Raw genomic sequence first — 25,303 nt, 5'->3', positions numbered from 1 at the left:
CTGCAGATAACCCTCAGCACTGACACTGCTGTACTACAGCTGACACCATGGCAGTGGCTAGGCAAACCAGAACGACAGCCATCATATTTAGTGATGGAGCAAAACAAACCAGGGGAATTCCTTTTTGTCAATAACCTTAAAGTCTTTCAGGAACTTCAAGAGGAGCGGGTGCAAACACTAACAATCCTGTTTCACGTCCAGGGTTGATGGACAAATTGAAATATTCACATTTCAATTACATTCACCTCTGATACTGCAATACGGTTCTCAAAAGTGTACCGTGCATAACCAGATGTAAATACTAAACAGTTCCTATTGTAAAATGTGAGCAAATTCACAGCGGTGTGCGTTCCCAGCAGGCAGTATGTAAACACAGAAAAACATAACAAGCTTGTTCTGAAGACTCTGTATTTTAAAGTGAGCCCTTCTTCCCCGGCTGGGCAGACTCCTGTGAAATTTTTGAAGTCAGCTTGAAAACAAACAAGCAAGCAAAAAAAAAAAAAAAAAAAAGAAAAAAAAAAAGACAAGCCTTTCCAGTTTTGCAATATGACAGAAACCACTCGAATTGGGTTTTTGTTTGTTTACAGTTTTTAACACGCAAGCCGTCACGGCTGCGGCAGCCGCCCCGCCAAATTTCCCGCTTCCCGGGCGGGTTCCCGATGAGGCGGTGCGGGAACCCGGGCACCTCGGCGGCGATAACGATAAGGGCAGGCGCCTTGGCAGCGCTTCAGCGAGCCTCAGGGAAGGGCTTTTGGCGTATGAGAAGCCCTGCCGGGGCCAGAGCCGACGGCACACGTCGTGGGCTCCCCCTAAAACCCCCTACTATCGCGACAGGCGCGACAGAGGCGCGATAGAGGCGCGATAGCGGGCCCGCAGCGTCGCCCGTAAGGTGGTGGCGGCAGGGAGACACCGCCCGGGAGGGAGGGAGGGAGGGAGATGGCGGCGGGAGGGGAGATGGCGGCACCGCCCCGCTCCGCTCCCGCCCGAGCCGAATTTAAACTGCGCTGCCAGCCCTCGCGCAAAGCACTAACGCGGCCCGAGCCCGCGCGCCTCTCGCCGTTCCCGCTCGGCGGCCAATCGCGGAGCTTCTTCGTCTCCCTCCTCGCCAATCGGGGCGCGGCTTATTGCGGGCTGGGCGAAGCGCCCGCCGCCGAGCTGCGCTCCTGGCGCGGGGCAGGCGCGTCCCCCCCCCCTCGCCGCGCTTTGTTGCCGCCTCTCCCGGCGGGGCGGCGGCGGCGGCGGCGATGCCCGAGTTCCTGGCCGATCCGTCGGTGCTGACCAAGGAGAAGCTGAAGAGCGAGCTGATCGCCAACAATGTGAGCCTGCCGGGCGGCGAGCAGCGGAAGGACGTGTATGTGCAGCTCTACCTGCAGCACCTCACCGCCCGCAACCCGCCCGCCGCCGCACAGCCCGACTTCTCCAGCGACGAGGAGCGGGAGCCCACGCCGCTCGGCCCCCGGGGCCGCGGGGCCGCCGCCGCCGGCAGGGTGAGTGCCGCCGCCGCGCTTCACGGTCGCCCGGGGCCCGCCCGCCGGTCCCCCGACGGCCGCTGGAGGCGCGGGGCCGCTCCCCGGGGCTGGGGGGGGCGGGAAGCGGGGACGACTCGGCCTCCCCCGGGCCGTGTGGAGCGACCTCTGCCCCCCGGGAGACCCCCGATGGGGCGAGGTGAGGGCTGGAGGGGTGAGGGAGGGGAGCCCGCGGCATCCTTCAGGAGGGAGTCTTCCCCCAAGCCGCCCGGAGTCGCCCCGAGGCAGCGCCGGGTGTGTGTGTGTCCCCACGTGGAAGGGGGAGGCTGCGGAAGAGCAGCGTGTTTGGGTTGTGTGGTGCTGCTTTGGTGTGAGGGTGCCCTCCCGTGTGGCCCAGCATATGCTTTATAGCAGTGCCTCTGCTCTATATTCTGCCGGCCAGCTGCTGCATGCTTTCCCAGACCTCGTTTTTAATATCATGTGTGTGTAAGGAAAAAGATGGGAGCCATTGCCTCTTAAAATCTTTCCCTTTAGGGAAACACGTTTTCCCTTTTATATTTTAACGAGTACCCTGTAAATTTGCATGTATTAAGAAAGCTTTCTTTTTATTCATAATTTAAAGGAGGGTGCACTGACTGCTCTCACGCAAAGGTTTGTACGGTGATTGCCAGCTACTGGACTTGAGATTTACGTGACACTAAAAGTGTTTAATTCTCTGAAATACTATCTTTAAAAGCTCATTTGTAAAGCAGGAGCAGAGAAACAGACTCTTTGAAAGAGATTTCATACTTTAAGTTTTTTTAAGGGGGGGGAAAAAACAACGGTTGGTGAATTAAGAAACTGAAAATTGCAGCTAAAAGAAAGTTTCTAACCAAATTACTCATCTTTTTTTTCTTAATATCTGCTCAATTCAAACACTTAACTGGTATTCACTGGAGTAACTTTATATTGAACTAGACATTTCTGTAACTTACAGTAGTCTGCCTGTAGCATGTTAAAGGTGTTTTCAAGTCCAATAGGCTGTTTGTGTTTCACAGCCTGTAGGAGAACAGAATAGAATCATTAGGTAGATAGAACCATTAAGGTTGGAAAAGACCTCCAAGAACATCTGGTCCAACCGTCCCCATACCACCAATGTCACCACTAAACCATGTCCCTAAGCAACACATCCAACCTTTCCTTGAACACCCCCAGGGATGGTGATGCTACCACATCCCTGGGCAACCTGTTCCATTGCCTGACTGCTCTTTCTGAGAAGAAATGTCTCCTCATTTCCAACCTAAACCTCCCCTGGCACAACTTGAGGCTGTTCCCTCTAGTCCTGTCACTGGTTATCTGCGAGAAGAGGCCGACCCCCAGCTCCCCACACCTTCCTTTTGGGTAGTTGTAGGGAGCAACAAGGTCTCCCCTGAGCCTCCTCTTCTCCAGACTGAACAACCCCAGTTCCCTCAGCTGCTCCTCACAGGACTTGTGTTCCAGGGCCTTCACCAGCCTTGTAGCCCTTCTCTGGACACGTTCCAGGGCCTTGATGTCCTTCTTGTGCTGAGGGGCTTGAAACTGAAAAACGAGAGTCTCATAACTGCTAAAGTTCCAAGATGTTTTTTAACCTCCTTTCCCTTTTCCTGTGCTTGAGCTTAAACAATTGCGGGTGACTTTTCTGTTGTTTGCAGAGTGGGTGTTACCATTACAGTTCTGTTAACAACAGCTGTAAGGTGCTGCGCTGTTTCTGCTAGCGTTGTGTGTTAATTTCATAGCAGCGTATCTTCGTGTTCCAAAACTTCACGGAATATGCTAGTGGCATTTGTTTGGATTTGGGTGTCCTGTGTCCTGTCTGAAGCCCGACATCCAAGGGAGTGGGATTCTGTTATGGAAACAAAGTAAAATATTTTGATAAGACTAAGAGGGGACAGGAGGGAAAGCACTCAGACTTCTGAGAGAGAGGAACTACAAGCACGAGGCAAAAGGAGGATATTGAGGCTACAAGGCATTATGGAATAGATAAAGGAATGCTGTATTTCCTCAAAGTGCCTTTGTAGGGCCTGGAAACAAAGGTGGATTCAGCATCCTCTACCTTTCACTCTTCTTTGCAACTGCATTGTTTTGTCTTCAGTATTTCGGTTAGGTGTGCACTTAAAAAGGATCAGCAAACAGTTTGCGCTGCATGCGTAAGGAAATAAAATTGTACTCTATAACTTGCACTGATACAATAGGAAGAGCTGCATTATTTTTGGGCTGAGATGAGACCAACAAAGCTGCAATGCTTTACTAGTTCCGTTTTTATTTTTATTGCAGGTCTTAGAAACTGTAATATTGGTTTGTGTATATTGAGGGGGAACATGTAAATGGGCTGTTTCAAGCCTTTAGGTAATCAACTTGACAAAACTGTAAAGATATCCCCTGTTATTCTATGGGATTAAGAAAACAGTGGGCTACCGTCTCCTGTATCACTCCTGAAAGTTGGAGTACTGCTTAATTTGAAGATTGCAAAAGTCTCTCCCATCCAGGTGATTCAGTCGAGGCTAGTATGAACTTGTAAAAAACACTGAGAGAGCACTTAGGTAGATTTGCATGTTGGAGGGTTCTGGCCCACTGTGCTTTTTTTCTTTGTGTATTTCTTTGGGCATAGCTTAACTTTATACGAGCATTTAAAACCAAATCTGGCTCGGCGCTGAATTCTCGCTCCCGCTGTTGGATGAGCGAATGCCTGATGCATGGAGGGAGAGAGGGGCCAGAACCGCGCCCAGAGCAAGGAAACGAGCGCTTTGAGCGGAGAGCAGCAACGCAGGCGGGAAGCCTCGCTCACCTCTGCCTTCCAGGGCTTGCCCTCAGCGATCCCGGCCCTCTGCTGCCCCTGCCAGCAGGGACTGCCCGGGCTGGGTGAACGGGGCCGGGCACGGCACGGGGCGGGGGGCGGCCGCCAGGAGGCGCTGCGGGGAGAGGTTAAGGGAGGGAGGTTGTCTTTGGGTGCCCCGGGGTGGCTGCGAGCTGCTGACCTGGAGGGTGCCCTGGGCAGCCACGCTGCAGGTGTTCGGAAGATGGGAGCTAAACAGGCTCTCCGGACAGCACAGGTGGGTGGTTTGGTGTTGCTGCGGTCATTGATAACGTTAAACCCGCTGCTGCGGGCGGTGATGGCTTTAAACAGGTTATGCTGCCATCCTGACGTTCTTCTCTGAGCTCTGGGTGTTTGATAATGCATTCAGGTGCACGTTGCTCTGTGGATCTTTATCAACAGAGATTGAGAAGAAAAACATTTTCATTCTCCTGCTGCAACTTGGATCTTTTAAATCCGCTGTCTTCCAGCACAGCTTTATCAATACTACACCCCGATTACCTTTCTCAAAACAAATAAAAGCCTCAATATATTAGTGATGTATTGGAGGACAGCAAGCTTCATGCACCCATAGTGCCTGTTCTTGTTTCACTTATATTCGTGTCAGCTTTAGAACTGTTTTTTGTTCCGATACAGTAGTGAACGTACCGGTGATTAACATGAATGTACGAGCAGATAAAACCTGAAAGGGGAATTGTTCTGTAGATGGTATTTTTAGGACCTGAAGACATCACACGTTGGAACAGTAAACTCCTTAGGCAGTTAGTGTATTTTTTGGAACCTGAATGTCACAAATAGACTATTGTAATGTAGTAAGATCTTGCATCTCCTCTGAAACTCATTTTCTTACATGTAATGTGATGCAGTAAAAATTTCTATTGCTTATGCTGCACCCTGCATTGCACAAGGTGACTGTAAGTGCTGTGAAATACATAAAACTTCTCAAATCAAAGTCAGGAAAAAATGTCATCCCAAATATATTGCTTAAAAGAACTTTCCTGTGAAATATTTGAAAGTGTCTTTTTAAGTGTGGACACTTCTGTAGATGTAACACTTCTCTTCTTGAGCATGTGGGGCGGGGGGGGGGGGGCTCACTTTAGCTATACGTGCTTACCAGGAGAAGAAAAGGCTTTTAAAATAATGCTTTTCGGGAACACGCTTTCTGATGATGTCTGCAGTATCCAGCTTCTCCTGCCCTACTAATGTGTATGGGTTTTTTGTTTGGTGTTTTTTTGAGGGGAGGAGGGGGATTTGTCCTCCTTTTTAGCACACTGGTATGTGAGGACAGTGGCTGGTACAGGAGACACCTTTTTGCTGCAGGGGGAACCATCTGCATCTGGATGCTCATGGTGCTGGTTGATCGTGACCTGAATGTCAAGACAGACAGCTCAAAACAGAAATAACTACAAAATAGCATTTTTGCCTCTGGAAGAGCATTGCTTTCAAGTACGTACCAAAAAAAATTGCCTTGACATTGTTGCCAAACAGGAGCTATCCAGACCTCAGAACACGTAGTTTTTTGACTTTGGTTACTGGCGCCTTTCATGTCTCCCTGGAAGAATTTCTTCTGAAAGTGATATTTTTTTTTTTACCTTTAAAGTGGCGATCTAAAAAAGATAAGTTGGATATCTTCTCATTACTTTTGTAGATGAAGGTATAATGACATTTGGACCTGAAGGACCTATTGAAATTTTACAGGAGATGCCTATCAAATGTTTTTATTTTTTTGATCAGGTAGCCAGGTAAACACAGCGCTAGCATCTGTGCTTAGTGGTGTAGTTGATACGTAATTATAACTGTACAATTTCAATCCCTTCCCCGTTGGAAATGGGCAGAATAATAAATCTGTACCCTTAGTAAGATGAAGAATGTGGAAGGTGGGACTGCCTGCTTGGGTAGGTGAGAGAATGTAAAGTTTATAAGCTACCTGGTGACAAAAGAGGATCTACTCGGTGTTTCCCGTATGGTTGTATCTACTGATGATGATTTGTTGTACAAATGTGACCTAGAGTGCAGATCAACACCTTTGTGGGTTTTTAAATGGTGCTCATCTGCAGTGTGAGCAACTGAGTAATTCGCGCCTCAGTGAGAAGTCCTGCCAGGCTCCTCTGCACCTCAGACTTTCTGCAGCTGTAGGATCTTGAACTTGGGAGGCACACTTGTTAGTATGCTAATGTAGGAATAGTGGCCATATTTAAATAAAATAGACCCAAGTGTCCTGGTGAAGCAATTTTGTCTAACACTTCTCTGTCACTCCTGAACTGACATGACAAAAGCTGCATTTCCAGGTCAGTGTTCAGCTGGTTGAGCCCCGGGAACATCCTGAGTTTGGTTTCTTGATTTGCTTCTTGTTCTGAATTTTTACTTTTTCACCAGAGACTGTGGTGAAACAACTCTTCACCATGCGGCATTGATCTGTTTTCAGAACAGATACATTCCTTTTGCTGAGTAATGTAGAATTTAGTGCCTGGGGAGGAAGGAGTGGGAGGGGTAAGTAGTCCCTAATCTTATCGTTTAGGACTGTTACCATACATAGGCATGGAAATTCCAAGTCTGGCATGTACTAACTAGGGTTAAAAGGTAGAATTCTCAAAGCTGAGTGTATTGGCATCTCTGAATTATTGCTGCATAACTTCCTTTCCGTTGTTTATTTTGTCTGCCATGTAGCTTTGTAAATATTATACCAAAGTCCAGGAGGACTTAGTTTAAAATTAAATTATTCTGCGGCAGAGAACTTTGTGTATGATTGAATAAGAAGTGCAAGGGGAATAGCCCTCTCTATTTCCCTGCGCGCAAGTGTGTTATTGAGACTTGGTAACTGCTGTTCCATATCTTTTTCCAAGGAGAAATAACTAGTTGCTGCCAGAGATGACGCTGTACAAATAGAGAATTAAAGAGCATTCTGTTGACGTGATTTGCGCTTCCTTAGCCTGTCTTAACCTCATTGAGAGAAATAGTAAAGAAGCCCTAAGCCTTTCTGCTGCTGGTAATGAAGCTGCACCTGCTTGCAATTAAAGCCCTTGAATATCCTAGTGTATGGGGCAATTTATCTCAAGATTTGAAAATACTTCTTTTGCTTGATGTCCCATAGTTTTGGTATTATTCAGCGACTTCTTGAAGATGTTAGTTCTTGTTTGGTGGACTAGTGCTAGAACTAGTAAAGGTAGTGGTATGGTCTGTCTGACAAACTGGTGTGTGGCTGTTGGATTTCTATTCTGAAACTGAGCCTGACAGATACGCTACCAAATGGCTATGTATTTGACATGAACAAATCTCTCCCTAGTGAAGTATGCTGATGCTCTTCCATCTCCTTCCTAGAAAATGGGCATGACTGGAATTTTTTTTAATGCTGCTAGCTCTTGTTGGGATTACAGGATCTTCAGATAAGGATTTATTAGTCTGGGTACAGCACTGCAAGAATGTTTACAGCATTATAGGCAAAGTGATCAGCTATACCACCTTACTTCAGCAAATCTTGGTGTTCAACACAATTTCATTTTAAACACTTCCTCTGCACCGCAGTAGGACTTTAATTTTACTGAAAGTCACCAAACCGGGAATATGTGTGTTTTGTATTTTTCTTTATATTAGCAGTGATAAATTTTGTTGCAGGTTCTTTTGATCTGTCTCACAGGATAGTCCAACAAAAAAGTTATGATGCACAGAAAGTGTAGTGGTGTGTTATAATATGATTGTGGTAACTTCAAGTAATGTTGCTGCGATTAATGTGGTTGCACCATGGACAAGGTATGTGAGAGGTTCTTTCCTGTCTTCTAGAAGCAGTCCCTGCTTCTAGGGACTAATCCTATGGACTCGTAAGTGGTTAAATGGCAGCTTTGTAGTTGTACAAATGAAATTGCTTCTCCTTTAAGGAGAATAGGTATTCAAAAGTAAAAGTTCGAGACCTTGCAGAACACAAGGTAATCAATGCATTTGGCCCTGTTATTGAAGGACACAATTACCTTCAACTTTTCATCCCTCCACTGCCCTTCTTTTCTGCTGAAACTGGCTATTCTGATGGTTTAGATTTGTGTTAATACAAAGTGAAACAAAATAAGACAAAGTGAAATGGTGCTTGGAAGAAAAGTATCAAAGATACTGTAGGATGCAAGTTCGCTTGCATTGGGGGACCTTATTACTCATAAGTTGCAGTTAGATTTCTGGTAGCCGAGATTTCTGTAAACTACTTAGAATGCTACATAGTTCTTCTGATATCTATTTTCAAAGAGTACAGCCTCTTTTGTGGCATGTAAGAAATATAAAGGCAATGGTAAGTTAAAATGGTTGCAGTTTCTTTAACAGTGTTGGAATGTTGACTTGCTGCACCACGCTAGTTGTCTTCTGAAATACCCAAGTATCATCCCAGTTAATCTGAGTGGTGATGTGTGCAAATGCTGGAGCTGACAATAGTCTGAACAGATCCTAACAAGAAAACCCAGCATGCGTATTGGAACTCTTCCACTGTTTGTACAGGTCAATAGTTGAGGGGGGGAAAAAGTCCAGATATGAAATTCTTGTTATATAGCAACACTATTTCAAGTTAAGTGTGACCAACAGATTCAAAAGTAAATTCAAGTCTCCTGTGGTTTAAGTTTGGTTATTTTTTTGTGTATGGGTTCAGTGGGTTTAGTTATTTCAAAAAATAATCAGATTTTTACATGATAAAGAAATTGAATGACAGATTTACACCTCACTTGATCAGTCATTAGTCAGATCTGCTACTTCAGTGATCTTATCCTTTCTTCAGACTTCTTGGAGTCTGTTTCTTGAGAATCCTAAGTTCTTAGATTCTTGTTTTTCAACAGTTAGTTTTAAGCTCATCATGCTGGCATTTTCACAGTCCAAGAGTTAAAGAAAATCTAACTTAATTACAGAAACAGTTACGCTGGAAATCCTTGTAGTTGTTTAGCTTTAAATATCAAGACCAAGCTTATATTCAAACCAGTATTAAACTGGCACTAATGGCTAGCTAGGTACTGTAGACTTGTATTGGTGATCTTCTTACAGTCTTCAGTGCTATCTTACTAAATATACCGAGGAAAAGCTGTTAATTGTGAGTGAATATGACAACATACTTGCATTTGGAATTTTAGGGTCTTCAGTAAGTAGCAGAAGACCCAAATAGCTCTTCTGGACAATCAAGTTGAATTACATTAAGTGTATAACTTATATCTGTTTATATCCTACTACTTTGAGATAGTACTTCAAAGTACTTTGTGTTTCTATTGGATTTTCTCATAGTTGAGAGCAAGCAGTTCCTAAGCATATTTCTTCTGTCATACCTTGTCAGTCTTGCAGATCTTGGAGCCTGGAAACGTCTATTGTAGTAACAACACTGTTCAACTTGGGAAGCCTTCGTGATCACTCTGTTTGGATATCGTGGAAACTGCTAATTTGGGAGTAGCGTCTTGGCAGATTATTTTGATAACCATCTGTATGTGATGGTGGTGTGTTGCCAACTGTTCAAGTTGTGTTGCCAGTGTTGGGTTTAGCAAGATAGAGCTACAGTAGCAGTGGCCTAGGCAGGCAGGCAGGCTTCTCATAATTTGAGGGTGTTCTTGGCTTTGCCTTTCTTCTACTTGTTTCGTAACATTGTGTAATCTCACAGAGAACGCTAGGAGAAGAGAGGGAGTAGGCCTTTGGGGAACTTGGATGGGAGGGTGTGAATACTGAGGGACCTCCTTCTTATCATTAGAGGAAGAGGTATTGACCTGCTAGGTAGGAGGATAATGCAAAAAATGCTAATGGAACACAGATATTTGTTGTTTAGTGCTGGTTAAATGTCTAGTAGCTTGCCTCTCCAGTTATTGGAGAGAAACTCTCTCCTGTTGTATACTTCAAATTAAAATGCGTGATCAGAATGAGTAAGATTTCTTTATTATTATTATTATTATAGAAGCATCTTTTAATGGTTATTTCCCTTTATAAGTAGGAAACACGTGTTTATTTAGTAGGTGTAAGTGGTTCGAAGGGTTTCATATATGCTTTAAGTTGAGGTGTGTGTGAATATCATCACTTTTCTGGACTCTCATAGCTCCCTGTGCCCTCAGAATAAAAAAATAAATAAAAATATATTAACTGGAAACATTCTGCCTTTTGTTTTTGCAGAAAGCCACGAAAAAAACTGACAAACCTAGGGCAGAGGAGAAGGATGACCTAGATATAACAGAGCTGAGTAATGAAGATCTTCAAGAACAACTTATGAAGTATGGAATAAATCCTGGCCCAATTGTAGGTAAGTCAACTGAACTAGCTAAAATGATCGCCTGTTGAATGTGTTGAACTTCACTTCTGAGTACTCTGAGCTTTTCTGATTTGTTCGCTTACATAACCAATACTGTTATAGTCTTGTGTTTTGCTGAGGATGGGATGTTTTTATTGAACTATTTACACTGAAAATGCTTGGAGCACTCCTGTGTAGGCAAATCCAGTTTGTTCTTCATGTTCTAGGCCAGCTGTATGTGTTCCAGCTTCTGTTCTGAAGCTATGTAACTATTAAAGTTTAGCAGTGTGGTAATAAGGTTTTCTAGTACAGATGTTGATTTTGAGCCTGCTTAAGTACAAAATACATAATAAGGCATTATTATTCAAGAGCAGAACAAGAACACAGAATTTGCCCTTCCTTAGAGCGTTTCCTATTCTGCATTGTGCAGAAATCTTTTCCTTTGCTTATTTCTTTTCTGGCCCCTTGAACTTTGTGTTCCATCCTGCGCGCTGATCTACTTCAGCAGGAGGAATAGGGAGAAGTCGCCACCCCAACTTAATCTCCTGCCTTAGGCAGTCTGCTGTGTTACAAGATCAAAGCTCCTTGCCTTAAAAGACTGTGCGCTGACCTAATAGCAAGGTACTTTGATTTCACAGCTCTTCAGTAGAAGATGGTCTACTCTAGCATGCTGAGCCTTTTGTAGAATGTTTGAAATCCTGAGTGGAAGAGCCAGTGATAGAGCCTGGGAAGTGACAGTGGTAGAGTCTGGAGTCCTGTGTGCATTCAAATAGTCTTTTATGCATAATACTTTGTTAGCTGTTTCTGTATGTTTTCCCATTCAACTCCTTTCTCTCAGATAGCACTTAAGCCTTCTGGAAAATGAAAATACCTCTGCAGTCTACAAAAATATGTTTAGAAAACATTTAAGTTTTTCATTTTAAGTAAAAGCCTTAGTTCTTACAGCATGTGGATTCTGTTTCTTGTGAGAGTCTTCCACTTCTTTTTAAGGATGGCTTCCTCTTAGAAGTTTCCTGATGAGGTTGGACTTTTGGCTGCTAGCAGTGCAGGCACTGGTCACTTCTGCAGATTTTTGCCTGCCCAATCCTGATGTGAGAGTATGTAATAATTTTTTGTTTGAAACAGCTGTCCTGTCAGATTAGGTGAGCCGTCCTAACAGCTAACTGCGGGAAACAAGGGGTTCTGTTTTTGCTGCTTATTTATACCACCTCTGCTTATTGGGCTGAATTTGCTAATAGGTCAAACATTAAACTAGGAGAAGGTATGTTAATTCCAGGATAAAGAGGTTAAGAGGATAGTGGAATCTGCATGGACACTTACCCTCACAAAATTTAGTGAGATTGACACTGCAAGGGCATGACAACTTACATATCGTAGCAAATGAAACAAAAAACCTAAAAAGCAGATAAGTTATCCTTCCCTAGATAAATGCTTGTAATATTCAGTTTGCTAACAGATCTAAGCTTGTCTTAATTTTCTTGAACCAAAAATTTAGAAGCCTTAGAGGAAGAATTATATACCTGGAGGTATATGCTTTGGGTCATACAGACTGATTAAAAATAGAAAACGTGTCTGGAAATTCGCAAGGGATTATATACTGGTCATGTTCTAGCAGTCATCAGGAAAGACTAAAACTGCATCTGTACTGTGTATCTTCCCTTGCTACAGCTACAACTAGGAAACTTTATGAGAAAAAACTGTTGAAACTGATGGAGCAAGGTCCAGAATTGAAGTCACCCATGCCTCTGCCAATGATTTCTTCAACTACTGAGAACACCAGACAGAATGGAAGTAACGATTCTGACCAGTACAGTGACAATGAAGAAGGTAAGACTGAAGTGGAACTTGCATGTGAACTACTCAAATTATGCATAAGTAATACTTGAAGTAGAAGAAATATCTAAAGAGGGCATGATCTGTTGTTGAGGCTTTAATATACTGTTGTAGACCATGTGATAAGTATACTTCATCATGGAGTGCTAGCACAGTGATCTAGGAGCCTGTTTTGGGAAAGGACACTCCAGTGGTAAAATGTTCCCTTCTGTTTGTCCATTTTTTTCACATGGAGTTGAGCCTGTAAATCTGGTTCCAGTTTTCATTGCACTTTATCTTTGAGTCTTGTCTTACAGTGCACCCAGTAGTTATCTTCATTAGGGGATAGTCTATAAATGTTTGTTAAATTTCAGTGCATTAAAAGTATCGTTTAATGTGTTTCTTGTGTATGACAATCTCTTACGTTCTGTTCCTTATGGACGTAGTTTGGTTTGAGTTGATTATTTTCTGGGTGTTTTAATATCATGTTCGTAAAAAAAAAAAAGTATGGGGCAAGAGAGGTGGGACCTAAAATGCCATCACCCATTACAAAAAGTAAAAACAATATAGGCTCTAAGGAATACATTGGATGGAATGTTTGAAGATGATTATTTTGTGTGGTTCATGGTGATTGATGTAGTTCTGTGGATTGTTTTGATAGGAGCATCCAGAGAGAGAGCATAAGGGATTGAAATACGGCTAGGAAATTAGTTGGATCTCCTTTGTATTGTTGTGCTTGCTTTTGATCTTTGATTTCTTGTACTTGGTGGTGGTGATGGGGTTGTTAGAGGGCTTTGTTTTTGTTCTGGGGTAGTCAAGACCCCAGTCGTAACTTAACAGCTGTCTCCATCTAATTAACAAACTGTTCAAACATTGAAGGAAAAATGGAAAGTTTCTATACATTCAGGCTTAAGCCCAAGGGATGTTAACTGAACTTGAAATCTGTGGTGTAATGCTGTTAAGAGTTTTAGTAAGGGGACTGGAAGTGATGCATCCTCTTGCTGGTGAGATGACTGCTAATCACTTACAATTCTCTTGCATCAAAAAGGAGTTGTGTATAAGTACCTATTCTAAAGGAGACTAAACTCACAACCTAAAGCTATGTTGAAAGCTTCAGTCCCCTTACTACAATAAGCAGTATGATGTTACTTTTGTTAAAGCAATTGTAACTTGGTACCAGTTCCTAAATGGAACTGCTGGAGTAGTCAAAGCTTATCTGAAGTGTAGGATTATTTTTTTGAGGATAGAAGTGACATACTTGGGTCAGAATTTGGAAATAATAAGGTTATTTTTCAGGAGACTTAGATCTCCATTCAGTGGAGAAACTTAACCTGTACTTCACAACTTTTTTAAGGAAACAGTAGTTTGTAACAGTAATGGTGCATCTTAAAATTATTTTTTGGTACTAATTTAAACCAAGTGTAGTTTATTAACCAGTAGTATTATTTAAAAAAAAAATAATTATTAAAACCACTTACAGATCCGAAGACTGAGCTGAGGCTTGAGAAGAGAGAACCACTGAAAGGCAGGACAAAGACTCCAGTAGCACTCAAACAAAGAAGAATTGTTGAACACAACCAGGTATGCTTCATTTAATGGCATCTAGAACAGCTACTAACTGCAGGCAGTGTACTTACTAAATATAATCACACTTGCCAAAACGGGCTATGCTGTTTTCAAGTTTTTTTTCTTAGCCTATTCTAATACAGCATGAAAATTCTGTGAATTAACTATAGCTGCTGGTTTTTGCCTGTGTGATAACATTCAAAATTATGGTCTGATAGAAACTATTTGTCTCTCTTGCCGGCATCTGTAGCTCTATGTAGAGGAAAACACTAGGTCAGTCATAACATGCTTAGCTTTGGAAGCCTGACAGAAAATAAGTCAGAGATACTGATGTAGTCCTGTTTTGTTTGTAGACAACTTAATAAAAGGAACGGTTTCTCAAACAAAAGATTTGGAAAATGTTCCCAATCTTTTTTTCTGAGAAATATTTTTTTAAATGCCAGAAACATTATCATATTTCTATCTATTTTAGTATCTATCTCTAGATACATGTATGCATTTATAAATTCATATGTTTATAATTGAGTTAAATATAACAATCCATGAAGTCATGTATTGCATATATACACACATAAATAAATGCAGGCATACACAGAAATACCCGCATGTGTGTACACATGCAGTTTCTATATAATAGTTCTTCAGCCACACATGTAGCAGCATTACTAGAGTAGGCATTAATTCATTGGAAAGCTTCTCTTTAGAAGAAAATGATAACTAGTTTGAATCTCACTGTATGTACTCATTGTCTTTAGAAATACTATTATTGGTTCTCTTTTCCTGGTGAAAGAAGGATTTTACAGAAGCACCTCAGTATTTAGCCAGCAGTTCAAAAGCCTGGATTCAGCGTTTGGTGGCTGATCTGTCCTTACGATGTGACGGTGTCAGTAAATATCCTGTTGCACAGCTTAGATTACTTAGGATATTTACAGCACTACTCATCTGACCAGTAAGTAGCAGAGTTGTGCTACAGTAAGGACTTGTCCAGAAAACATTCAGGAGCGGCACAAAACCTAACCTGCTAATAGTTTGATATTAGCAGATCAGTATCTTAGTGGATCAGACTTGTCTGACTACTCTGTAGTATGGTAAATGCTAGATTCTTCCTATTCAGATGGCATGTGTATGTATCAGCATCCTTTTACTATGGATATTTCTTAAAGCAGCACACAGCTGTAAGCTTGGGTAATACAACACAATTATGGAGTTCCATAACTAGTTCTGCGTATTTTTGACTGGCTTCTTAGGGATACAGACTAAACTGATCTCATTTCTACAAATCAAAACAAACACATGGTTCAACACACAATCAATATTCATTATTCAGTCAATTTCAGCTCGTGATGGTGTTTATAATGGGCATCAAGATTATAAAGTTCTTGTACTTCTAGGATTATTGTTTCCTAAGTTGCTATCCACCCCAAAATCCCTGCTAGCCTCAATATGTTAGGGTTATTTAGTACAGCTATCAACAGACAAAGCTTCATAATCTTTAGGAACCCATTCCCTTTTTATTCTGTATTTTCATGACATTTTTTAAGTGATAAGGGCTTACTTTTTTGTTCATCCAATTTCACTGTAATAACATTAGGTTATTACTATTTTCTCTTGTAATCCTTTCATGCGTAGTATAGATGCAATGTTTTTGCTACTTCCGTATTTTAGTAACCAGTAGTTAATGTAATATCACTTGATTAATCCAAAAAGGTATCATTTCAAAGTGATGACACGTTCTTCAAGAACTCTAGCTTGTTCAACCTTTGAACTCCTGACTGCTGTTTAAAAAACAAAACAAACAAACAAAAAAACACCAATGCTTTATAACTGCTCGAAGCCAAGAGGATGCAAAACCCAATGTCTTGGGCCAGCAAATACATAGCCATGCATTTTGCTGGAAATGAAACTGGAAAACTGGGAAGATTATAACCTTTATTTTCCCCTTCTGTGAAATTGGATCTTAAGATTGCAGCTTATGTGTCAATTAACCATACTCATTCTACAGAATTATATGCAACTCGTGTTTGCTGTGTGGCACTGGATCTAAGGCTGGGGCTCTGAAGTGTGGTGGGCCTGGACTGGTTGGCAGTGTGGTGTTAACAACTTGTTAGACACTTCTAGGTCCTGTGCGGCACTATTCTTAGCCTAGAATAGTGAAAGGATTGTCTGTCAGCTGGTGCTGAACTGAAGACTTGGCACTGATGGATGTTGCTATTCTCTTTTAAGAAAAGAGTGCAAGTAAGTCTTAGAGCAGGCTGGTTGCAATAGAAATTGGGGAGGGGGAGGAATCTTATCAGGTCTGTGGCTCTTATCAGATGGATAGCAGTGGAGGACTAAATAAATTTGAGCTCAGTTCTTTGTACATAATTGCCTCCTCATAGTGAACTGGAAGAGTTGGAAGAAAACCCTAGCTTGAATGTCCTCTTCCAACCAAGTAGGTGAACATAGAGTTAAAGGTGAAAACCTTGAGCTTAAGGCCTCCTAGTGGATGGCACTGGACAGAAAGAGGTGGGCTAAGCCACTTAAGGCCTCCTCACAGTGTGGAAAGTCTCAAGAAGAGCAAGTATTTCTATAGTGGCATTCTGGTTGTGCTGTTCTTACTCTTCCCTGCTCTTTTGTTTTTGACTACCTGTATGCATACGTTGAATGATACTTCTGAACCACAGCACTGTAGCTTTCTGTGATCATACACAGGGTGTTGGTGTATCTAAATGTATTGCATTTTAATAGGGTTTATTTACTTCAAGTATTTGTGGAATAAGCAGAGAACACCTCTTGAATTAATGGTGAGGATAATCCTAAGTGTAGACTTTATTTTGTCTGTGGAATATGCCCTGCTGAAGTCTGGATGTTTTTCATGCAGTAGACTTGGTCTTTTCCTAGACTTCTCATGCAAGATCTCCCTGGTACTTAAAATACCTGAGTGTCAAACATGAAAAAGTAAGGAGATAAGGGCTTATTTATTGAAGCACTTCTAACTTTTCATTGTGGGGGAATAAAGATTAGTTCCTAGTAAAACAGTCTGGAGCGGGGGAGCTTTCCAATAGTAGGATTAGGGAATTGCCTCTCTGCTTTCTGAAGTGGAATGTATTTGAATGGGACTACTCTGAAATTAGTGTTTTCTCTAAGCTTCTGAGGAAGAACATCTCTCAAATAAAAATAAGGATATGGAGAGAAGGAGATACGATTGAAGGTGTTGCAGGTTAAGCTTTTGTTAATAGGAAAAGCTGAGAAGTCAGTGTCTGGTGAATGTATAAAGAGGATCGGGAGACCTTTCATTAGAAGTCTATTTAAATTTAAAAGAATACTGGAGACAGGCTGAAATCTACAATTCTATATGAAGCATCTGAATCTATTTGCGTGAAGTCTGTGCATGAATATCCATCCTTTGGTTTTCAGAGTATTTCAGTAACTTTGGAATACAGCAAAACACTTGTACTCCCTCTGCTGGATATGTAGCGGCTGTAACACAGAACTTCTATTTATAAACATTAAACTGCTTAGCTTCTAGTTTCACTGGAGTAACTTACAAGGTACAAGTGGGGAACTGAGAAGGGTGTTAAACTTTTTTTTACCCCTCGATAGATAAGTACTTTCCAGTCTGTACTCTGAATGCATTCAGTTTTGCGGCTAATATTCTTCCAGAGAAGTTATTTTGTTGTGCAGCACTGGTCTGTGTAATTCCCACTAGCACCAAATGTAACTTAAAGCTTGGCAATGTGCCAGTGGAAGAGATGTTAATGTGCAAAGACTTCAGTATTAACAAAGAGTTTTTTATTTCTATAGTTTTTTAAACATAACCAAATAAAAAGGAAAATATTCTTTAATTTTGAAGAAACAGGCCTTCCCTCATCTCCCTTTCCTTCCAGGTGTGTGCTTGGAATTAGGTTTGAGGACGATTTTAATTTAATTTTAAATATAGCTTGTGATAAGGCATGGGGAATGGTCTGTTTGTTAATGGCTATAAAAATCTGGCACTTCATGTTGTTACACAGTTGTGTAATGATCTGTTTCAGGCTTGATCGTTTAACCCACAGTTAAGTGAGAATTGAGTGATTTTCAGCATTATGTGGGAACTTCTAAGATTATAAAACATCTCTCCATCCCTCTTCCCCTCTCCCCTATGGAGATGAGATCCTGTTGAAATGCAGGTATCTGTGCCTAAACCACTATTGTCTTGGCTTGAGAGAATACGCTGTTGGGTAAAGAACAAGTTGTTGCATTCTGCTTATGATTGTACTGTTTGGTTTTTGCTTCATTTTTTTTTTGTATAGGTAGGTAATGTAACAGGCCTAGAAGTTATATCTGCTGTCCATCACTTGATGTGACTACTTGCAGCATTATGGATTTCATGCTATTGCAGTGAGCAGATTAGCTCTTGGTCATTATTTAGTCCATTCTGTATTTGAAAAATAGCATTGTCTAACATGAGTATTGTGGTCAACACTACCTGTCTAGTTAGCCAGGCATTATTGAACATAAGGTTTCAAGTTTTTTTGTTGTTGGTTTTGTTCTTGGTGGGGGTTTTTAATGTATTCTAGATAAACTGGTTCTGGAGTATGCATGCTATTTTGGCTTTTGTTTTGGGGTATCTGATGTTGAGAGCTGGCTTTCATGTGTTTGATCATGTGTTTGATGCTTGAATAGACTTATTCTCAAGATGGAGTTACTGAGACTGCCTGGACAAGTGGATCTTCAAAAAGTGGACCTCTTCAGGCATTTTCTAGGGAGTCTACCAGAGTGTCAAGAAGAACACCAAGGAAAAGGGTGATGAGAGGCTTATTATAATAGAAAAGCTTTTTTTCTCGCTATTAGGGTCCCGGTGGCTATTTCATTCAACTGTTTTCTTTTGTTTGTTTTAAACAAACAGGTGGAAGCTACAGCACAGTTGCCTGTAGATGATGCTGTAATATCAGAGAGTACTTCCCTAGCTGACACTATACTGACTGCAAGCGACGAAACCCTAGTAAATATGCTTAGTAAATATATGTAACAAATCATGCGAGTGGTATTCTTCTGTAATATATCTTTGACAGAACCATTCCTTTTGAAGACATTATTTTAAAGAAAGCAAGACTGTCTTCTATTAAGTAGTCTTTGAAACCACGTTCAGTATCTATATTAGTGCCTAGTGGTGATCACTTTGAGATGGCACTAGGTAGTCACCTAGTCTCGTGTCTTTTTCGGGGGAGGGTTGAGAAGAACCACTGTAAAGGCCTTGATTTCTACTTAGTTCATTTAAGCACATGCAGAATATCTGCTTTAAAGTTTGGCTTTTTGTGTGAACTAAACAGCATTTATGTTTCTAAATGGCTTAAAAGAAACTATTTGGAATGATAAGCAATGCATTTCCTGTGCTTATTTCAGAGTATCTGTTACATAACCTTCTTGAATTAATTGCTAACATACATATTTTTGATACATGTAAGGGTTTTGTTGTTTGGTTCTGTTCCCCTTCCCCCTTTTATTTTGTGTTTTTGGTTAATTCTGAGTTTGAACAATTTTGAATCTCGGCAGGTTGGCAATAGGGTTCCTGGAAATTTCAAGCATGCAGCTCCTACACTGTCAATCAGTGAACTCTCAGACATGCCCAGAAGAACACCAAAGAAACCATTGATGACAGCTGAAGTAAATAAACTAAAACTTAGATTGCTATTGCTTATTTTCTGTGAACGAGATTCTTGTGTGTATGTGTTGAGCTCTTGGTACAGAAGGGATGGAAGGTGTCATTGCCCTGGTGGCACAATAGTTGAACTAGACTAGCATTGTCATATGGCAAAGAGAATATAAAGGTTTTTTATCTTCCCCTTTCAGCTTTTTGTAAGGGAATGGGGAAGGTGGGAGGATCCTGCGTCTTTTTTCCCAAGCCAAGTATGTTTGGGGCTATTTCTCCATATGCTGCTATTTTTCTGTACAGAATGTAACTATTTCTTTTAAACTATTAACTAGTTCAAAGATAGCACAAAATTGTTACCTAGCATTGATTTCATATATCAGCATTTTATGAAGGAAAAAAACCACAATGTGCCTTAATTGAAGGACTAAAATAGCAGAATTACTTTAAAGTCTGAGTTTAGAAAGCAGCTGCGGATTCCTGTAAGTTACTGAGGGTGGGAGGGGAAATTCTTATACTCTTAGCCTATTCAAGCTGTCAAGATTAAGTACTTATTGGAGAAATGTCTAAAGCACTGGCAAGCCCATGTAATTGTATTAATGTAGTACTGTAATATTGTGCAATTCTATGTAACAAGATTATGCTTGGCTAAATTTAAATGGAGTTTATTGCTCCAGGTAGTTACTGTAGATAAATGTGCATTAACACTTATGAAGCCTGCTCTACCAATGGACATGAGATTTATGAAATGGTCTACTTTGTTTATAACATGAGTAACTGCAGTTTAGACTTAGTTGTCAAATAGAAGGTGGTGGGAAAACTTGTTTTATTATTTCAAACTGCATATGTTTTCAGTTGGCTGGTGTTTCACTGTACTATGGCATTGTTTATTACAGCAAAAAGAGACAGAGTATCCCCATCAATGCTTGTTTAATCATGTTGGCCATAAACATTCCCGTGACCTGCTCAACACAGCCATGATAGAGGTGATGGTTAATTTTTTTTGATCATCTAGATCATTGGCTGACAGTTGTATTTGATTTATACAACATATTCTTTATCTTAAAGGAAACTGAGGAGAACACTGAATGCTTTAAGACACCAAAAGTGACCAGACAGCTGCCAGTAATGAAGGTTAAACCAACTTTTAAAACCCAAGAATTAAACTTCTTAAATGTCACTGGGTGACTCAAATGCTTTCTCGCAAACTGCATGCGGTTATGGTCACTGAGATAGTTATATAGGAGCTTATTGTTTTGAAGTTTGTTAGGTCTATAACTATTTTTGTTTTCGTAGGTGCTGGAAAGAACTCATACAGAAGAACGAAGAGTAGAAAGGGATATTCTTAAGGAAATGTTCCCTTACGAAGTATCAACACCTACAGGAATTAGGTATTGTTGATGTTTATGGGGGGCTTGTTTCTCAGTTAAAGATACTTCTTAACTTAAATAGGTTTTCATTAAATTACATTGCTAGATTTCTGAGGAATGACTTTTTGTATTCTGGCTCAGTGACAGGAGAGAGAACCAGTTCTGTTTGTGTACGTAGTTTTGTTAGTCAAAAAGCCTTTTCTTTATTTAAACTGGAGAGGATGGAGAGAATATAGCATTATAGTAGTAATTATTACTGGAACTCTTGGATGCTGGAGGTTAAATGAAGGGGCTTCTCTGTGGTAATGTTTCAGTATTTGACTTCAGTTTTTGGCTAGATGCAACTGCTTTTGTTCTGCTGTTAATTAAGGAAAAGTCTCCCAGCACAGATTTGAGCTTTCTTTTTGAAAGCAATAAATAACTTTCAAATACTGTTTTTTCCTTTAAGTAACAGTCCTGTTGTAGTCAAAGACTACTATGTATGAATAAGGATAGACTAGGAAGGGTTGTTAAGTTTTTTTGGAACTCAGCTTTTAAATAAAAACTGAAACAACCCTCTGGATAATCAATTCATAAAATTTTGACTGTCCCTTTGAGAGACTGAGGTAGTAATTTCTTCTGTGTTAAGATACCGTGAAGTCCACTCTTACGTTATTTCCAATGTGTTAACTAAAACTTCAGTGTGAAATGCAGTTGCATAAAATCATGCTGTAAGGAGGATGTATAGAATCAGTTACTACTTCTATGGGCACCATTCAGCTCTGTTTCCTCTTGTTTGAGGTTTATCAGTCTAGTTAAATCTATGCCCCGTTTTTTATTAAAACCATGCTTGCATGCTCTCATTGAATATAAAGGCATGACAATGTATGCGGGTCCCTTAACCCTTACCACGTTGTTACCTGGCTCAGTGTGTTGACATAGCCATTAGCCACTGGTAACAGTTTAATGGCCTTGGCTAAACCTAGGTTTAGAAGTCCTGGAGGGACTGTGTAAGTGATGAGTAAAGACAGAAATGCTTTGTAGAGTTTTATTTCCAGTCGTGATATGAGTGGATAGATTGATAAAGTGGCATTGATCTTTTTTTAAAGGGATGTTTATTTGAATGCTGAATGGTTAACTTTAACTATTGTATCTTAAAAATATAGCACATCATTACAAAGTGTTTCAGGTACCCCATTCACTGGAAGTAACTTATAATTCTTCATCTGTACTAAAAATTTTCATGTATACTTTAGATTGCTCTTTTAAATGTACAGCATTCTCTTCTCTTTAATTAACAGCGCTAGCTGCCGTAGACCAATCAAAGGAGCTGCTAGCCGGCCTATAGAGCACACTGATTTCAGAATGGAGGAAAGTTTCGCTAAGTATGCTCCAAGATATGGTACCTCAAGTGACATCAAGTCAGAGAAACCACCAACAAAAAAAGAACGCTCCATTCCCTTTTGGATAAAAATTCTTCTCTTTGTTCTTGTTTCAGTCTTCATGTTTTTGGTTTATCAGTCTATGGAAACTAATCAAGGAAACCCTTTCTCTAAATATCTGAATATTGTCTCTCGAGACAGTGCCAAATGAGTATCTTTCTGAAAGGCACACCCCATTCGATCTCCTATTTTTAATTGTAGAGAACTCTTCTGCCCTCTCATCGGCTCAAGGACTACTTACAAATAATGTGATTGGAACCTGATAAATTGGATAAATGAAACAAGCTAACATTAAATGGACATCAGTAACTTTCTGGACTTTGGACTAGGAGATCACTTTGCCATAGGAGTAACATTTTTTAGATCTTTGAACTTTTGTAGGCTTTATTTTTTTAATGTGGACATCCTTTAAATTCATTTTTGAGAAACTGTATATTTGTTTTTGCAAGATCGTGGAAGCTGAGAAGGGCAAATGTAGTAAAATGTGAAGCTGTGTTTTTTAAAGCTTTCTTTGTACAGAAAAGAAGTTGTACTGTTGTCTGTAGATTATGGTGGAAGAAGATTTTTAACAAGTGATAAAGAGAAATGCATTTCCATGCATTTTTCAGTAACACTTTAACTGAATTTGGTGTCTTAGGATGTAGGGAGAGTACAACAATCTTTTCTGTAGGTTACTGTAACTTTTTAGTAAATGTAACTGTAGACTTGTTTGCATTTCTGTAAGTCATAGAATCATATTAGTAACTCTGTTTAAGCGTAACATTTAAGTGTATCACTTCATTTTAATGCTTACAGTGTTGTAGGAGCTGAGTACAAACTTAATTGGCGACAGATATTTTAGACGAACTTATTTATTAGTAATACATGTGGAAGACAAATTGCATCAAATATAATTTGCTACTAAAATGCCTTTCTTTGGGTAAAGGTTGTTATCTAAATTAATCTGAACTTCAACTTTGGCAGTGGTCTTTCTTAAAAAAGCGAGGTCTTTCCAATACAGCTTTATGTGATTTTGAATATTCATGTAGAGAGGTATTCTCAAAGCGTGAAAATTCCATATGAAGTTTTATTCTTATATGAAGAGGGCATTGCTGCATTTTCTTTTACAGTTTCATCTTCAAAGGTGAGATTTACTACATTCATGCAGTTGAGTATTTTTCTCAGTGGAAGCATGCTGAAACACTCTATATTGTGTAACTTAGTTGAGCAGGCAGCTGGCTTCACTACTACCAATACGGAGTGATAAGCAACAACTTTTCAAAGTGAATGTATACATTTTTGGTGTGCTTAAATCTGCAGCATACAGATGTTCAGTTTCATTGCTTCATACAAAATTGCAATAAATCATACTTATTCTTAAAGTGCTACTTATGAAAAGCTGAGAACATTAGTTAATAGTCTGTTTTTACTTTAGGTACAATTACTGTGTAGACTGTAGTTATGGGGAAAACATTACTTTCTGTGACCTTTGGGACAAACTCGGTAATTTGTAGCAAAGCAATAGTTTTTTTCTGTTAAGAGTAATGTTTTTTTCTTCTAATCTGCTTTTTGAGTATTTCAGATAGCTGAACTTGTGTCCATCCTATAGAAAATTGTAACGTAAGACATTCACTTTTGGTGTCAAAATGCAGGAAAATAAAGATGTTTTTAATGTGTGTGGGTTTTCCTTACCAAAATAAATGCATTGCTTGGAAAAAAAGCAAAAGTAAGACAATTGGTGCATCAGTGGTGTTTTGTGCTGCTAGGAATTCCATGTTTATAAAGGTAAATAAATCTGATACTAAAAACAGAATGGTTTGTGTCAACATTTGGTAAGGGAAATATTCATAACACTTGCACTATAACTTTTGTACAGTAATCTTTTAGCATACATTAGGTCTTTACTTTGAACAGGGGAAAAGCTAGGCAGTTTTTTGGTGATGAAGAATTTTCCTTTTCACGTTATTTTTCATCCCACTTTGCTACATGTGTTAATGTGAAATATATCTTTATCTTCTCTAGTTACATGGAATACTTTCAGTCGACCTTCCTCAGGAATACTTCTAGTGTCATCAAAAACAAACCCACCCTGCAATGCAATTAAATGTCATCATTCTTTTATTTACGCACTGTTTTGGAGAATCTCCAAAAGACACCTTTCAACTTCAGCGTTAATTCACAGTAGGTAAAGACTTTTCCACATAAGTCTTTAAAGTGATCTATGTGTGGTTCACTTGTAGTTGGAAACAATTTATCTTCCAGAAATGAGTGATCTTTTTGTTTTTCTTGACATTTAGACAGAATCGGGTTAAAATTTCAGCACCAATCACAAAATAGAGCAATTGTATTGGCTGGTAATATAATAGCATCCAAATTCCAGTTACAAAGATCAGTTGAATTCTTATGTAGTAATTATTTAAATTTACTTTTAGGCTAGAGGTGACAAAACATCTAAAAGAGTCTGTGTCAATTAATAATCAGGACAAATGTTTTTTGTTGTGTGTATGTTATGCTGTATTCCCCCTTCCATCATTGGTCTTGCTGTGTAGGATACTGAAAACATGGCAGATTTTTATTTTCCCAGTCTGAATGAGAGCTTTCTAACATGAAGCTTAAACTTCTCCCATTTAAAGTGTGTGGTAATCTGTTAACATTCACAGTTTCAGGTGTCTGGTATCAGGCTAAGAATCACTTACATGTTCCAACACTTCCAGTGTTGGAACTTAATTTTATGCACCTGATTCATGGTAAGGCTGTGAGAGTTTACATGGTATATAAGACAGGAAACTCTCAAGGAGGATCTTTAATTTAAAATTGAGGTTGGAAACATCAATTGCATTTAAGTAGGAAACATTGTGAAGGAACTATTTCTTCTTCAGGTTTACTTGCTAGCAGTATGTCTGTACTGTCCTGCAGAATACTGTTTTTCTCATGGCTTGACCTGTGAAAGTCTCTACAGTACCAAAATCCTCAGTTTTTGCTACCACCTTCTCAGATGGTTCTGTACACAAAATGCCTTAATTTT

General features: G+C 40.1%; 1 protein-coding gene across 5 annotated transcripts; it reads left to right on the top strand.

Annotated features, from left to right (window-relative positions):
* Positions 1–930: 930 nt before the first annotated feature.
* Positions 931–23,955, top strand: TMPO (thymopoietin). 5 transcript variants are annotated; one of them, XM_035551775.2, is made up of 11 exons: positions 931–1,487; positions 10,405–10,531; positions 12,188–12,346; positions 13,812–13,912; positions 18,542–18,661; positions 18,765–18,860; positions 19,412–19,522; positions 20,405–20,494; positions 20,577–20,642; positions 20,805–20,899; positions 22,159–23,955. In XM_035551775.2, exons 1-11 carry the CDS (start codon positions 1,245–1,247, stop codon positions 22,448–22,450), a joined length of 1,500 nt encoding a protein of 499 aa, XP_035407668.1. In that variant the 5' UTR covers positions 931–1,244; the 3' UTR covers positions 22,451–23,955. The 5 variants fall into 5 exon arrangements, with proteins under 5 accessions (XP_035407668.1, XP_035407672.1, XP_035407671.1 ...); XM_035551776.2 differs by lacking the exons at positions 20,405–20,494; positions 20,577–20,642 and having other exon boundaries at positions 1,111–1,487; XM_035551777.2 differs by lacking the exons at positions 18,542–18,661; positions 18,765–18,860 and having other exon boundaries at positions 1,117–1,487.
* The last annotated feature ends 1,348 nt before the right edge of the window (positions 23,956–25,303 follow it).

Source organism: Cygnus atratus, chromosome 1 (genome assembly GCF_013377495.2).
Source record: "Cygnus atratus isolate AKBS03 ecotype Queensland, Australia chromosome 1, CAtr_DNAZoo_HiC_assembly, whole genome shotgun sequence".
In the NCBI taxonomy this organism is placed as follows: Eukaryota; Metazoa; Chordata; class Aves; order Anseriformes; family Anatidae; genus Cygnus; species Cygnus atratus.
This window is presented reverse-complemented; position numbering and strand designations above follow the sequence as displayed.

Bases quoted from the DNA above. Each gene is read 5' to 3' on its own strand.
- TMPO (XM_035551775.2), top strand. From the start codon at position 1,245: ATGCCCGAGTTCCTGGCCGATCCGTCGGTGCTGACCAAGGAGAAGCTG. The intron at 19,523-20,404 runs GTAAATAAACTA...TGTTTATTACAG, and splicing joins AACCATTGATGACAGCTGAA to CAAAAAGAGACAGAGTATCC. The intron at 20,495-20,576 runs GTGATGGTTAAT...TTTATCTTAAAG, and splicing joins TCAACACAGCCATGATAGAG to GAAACTGAGGAGAACACTGA.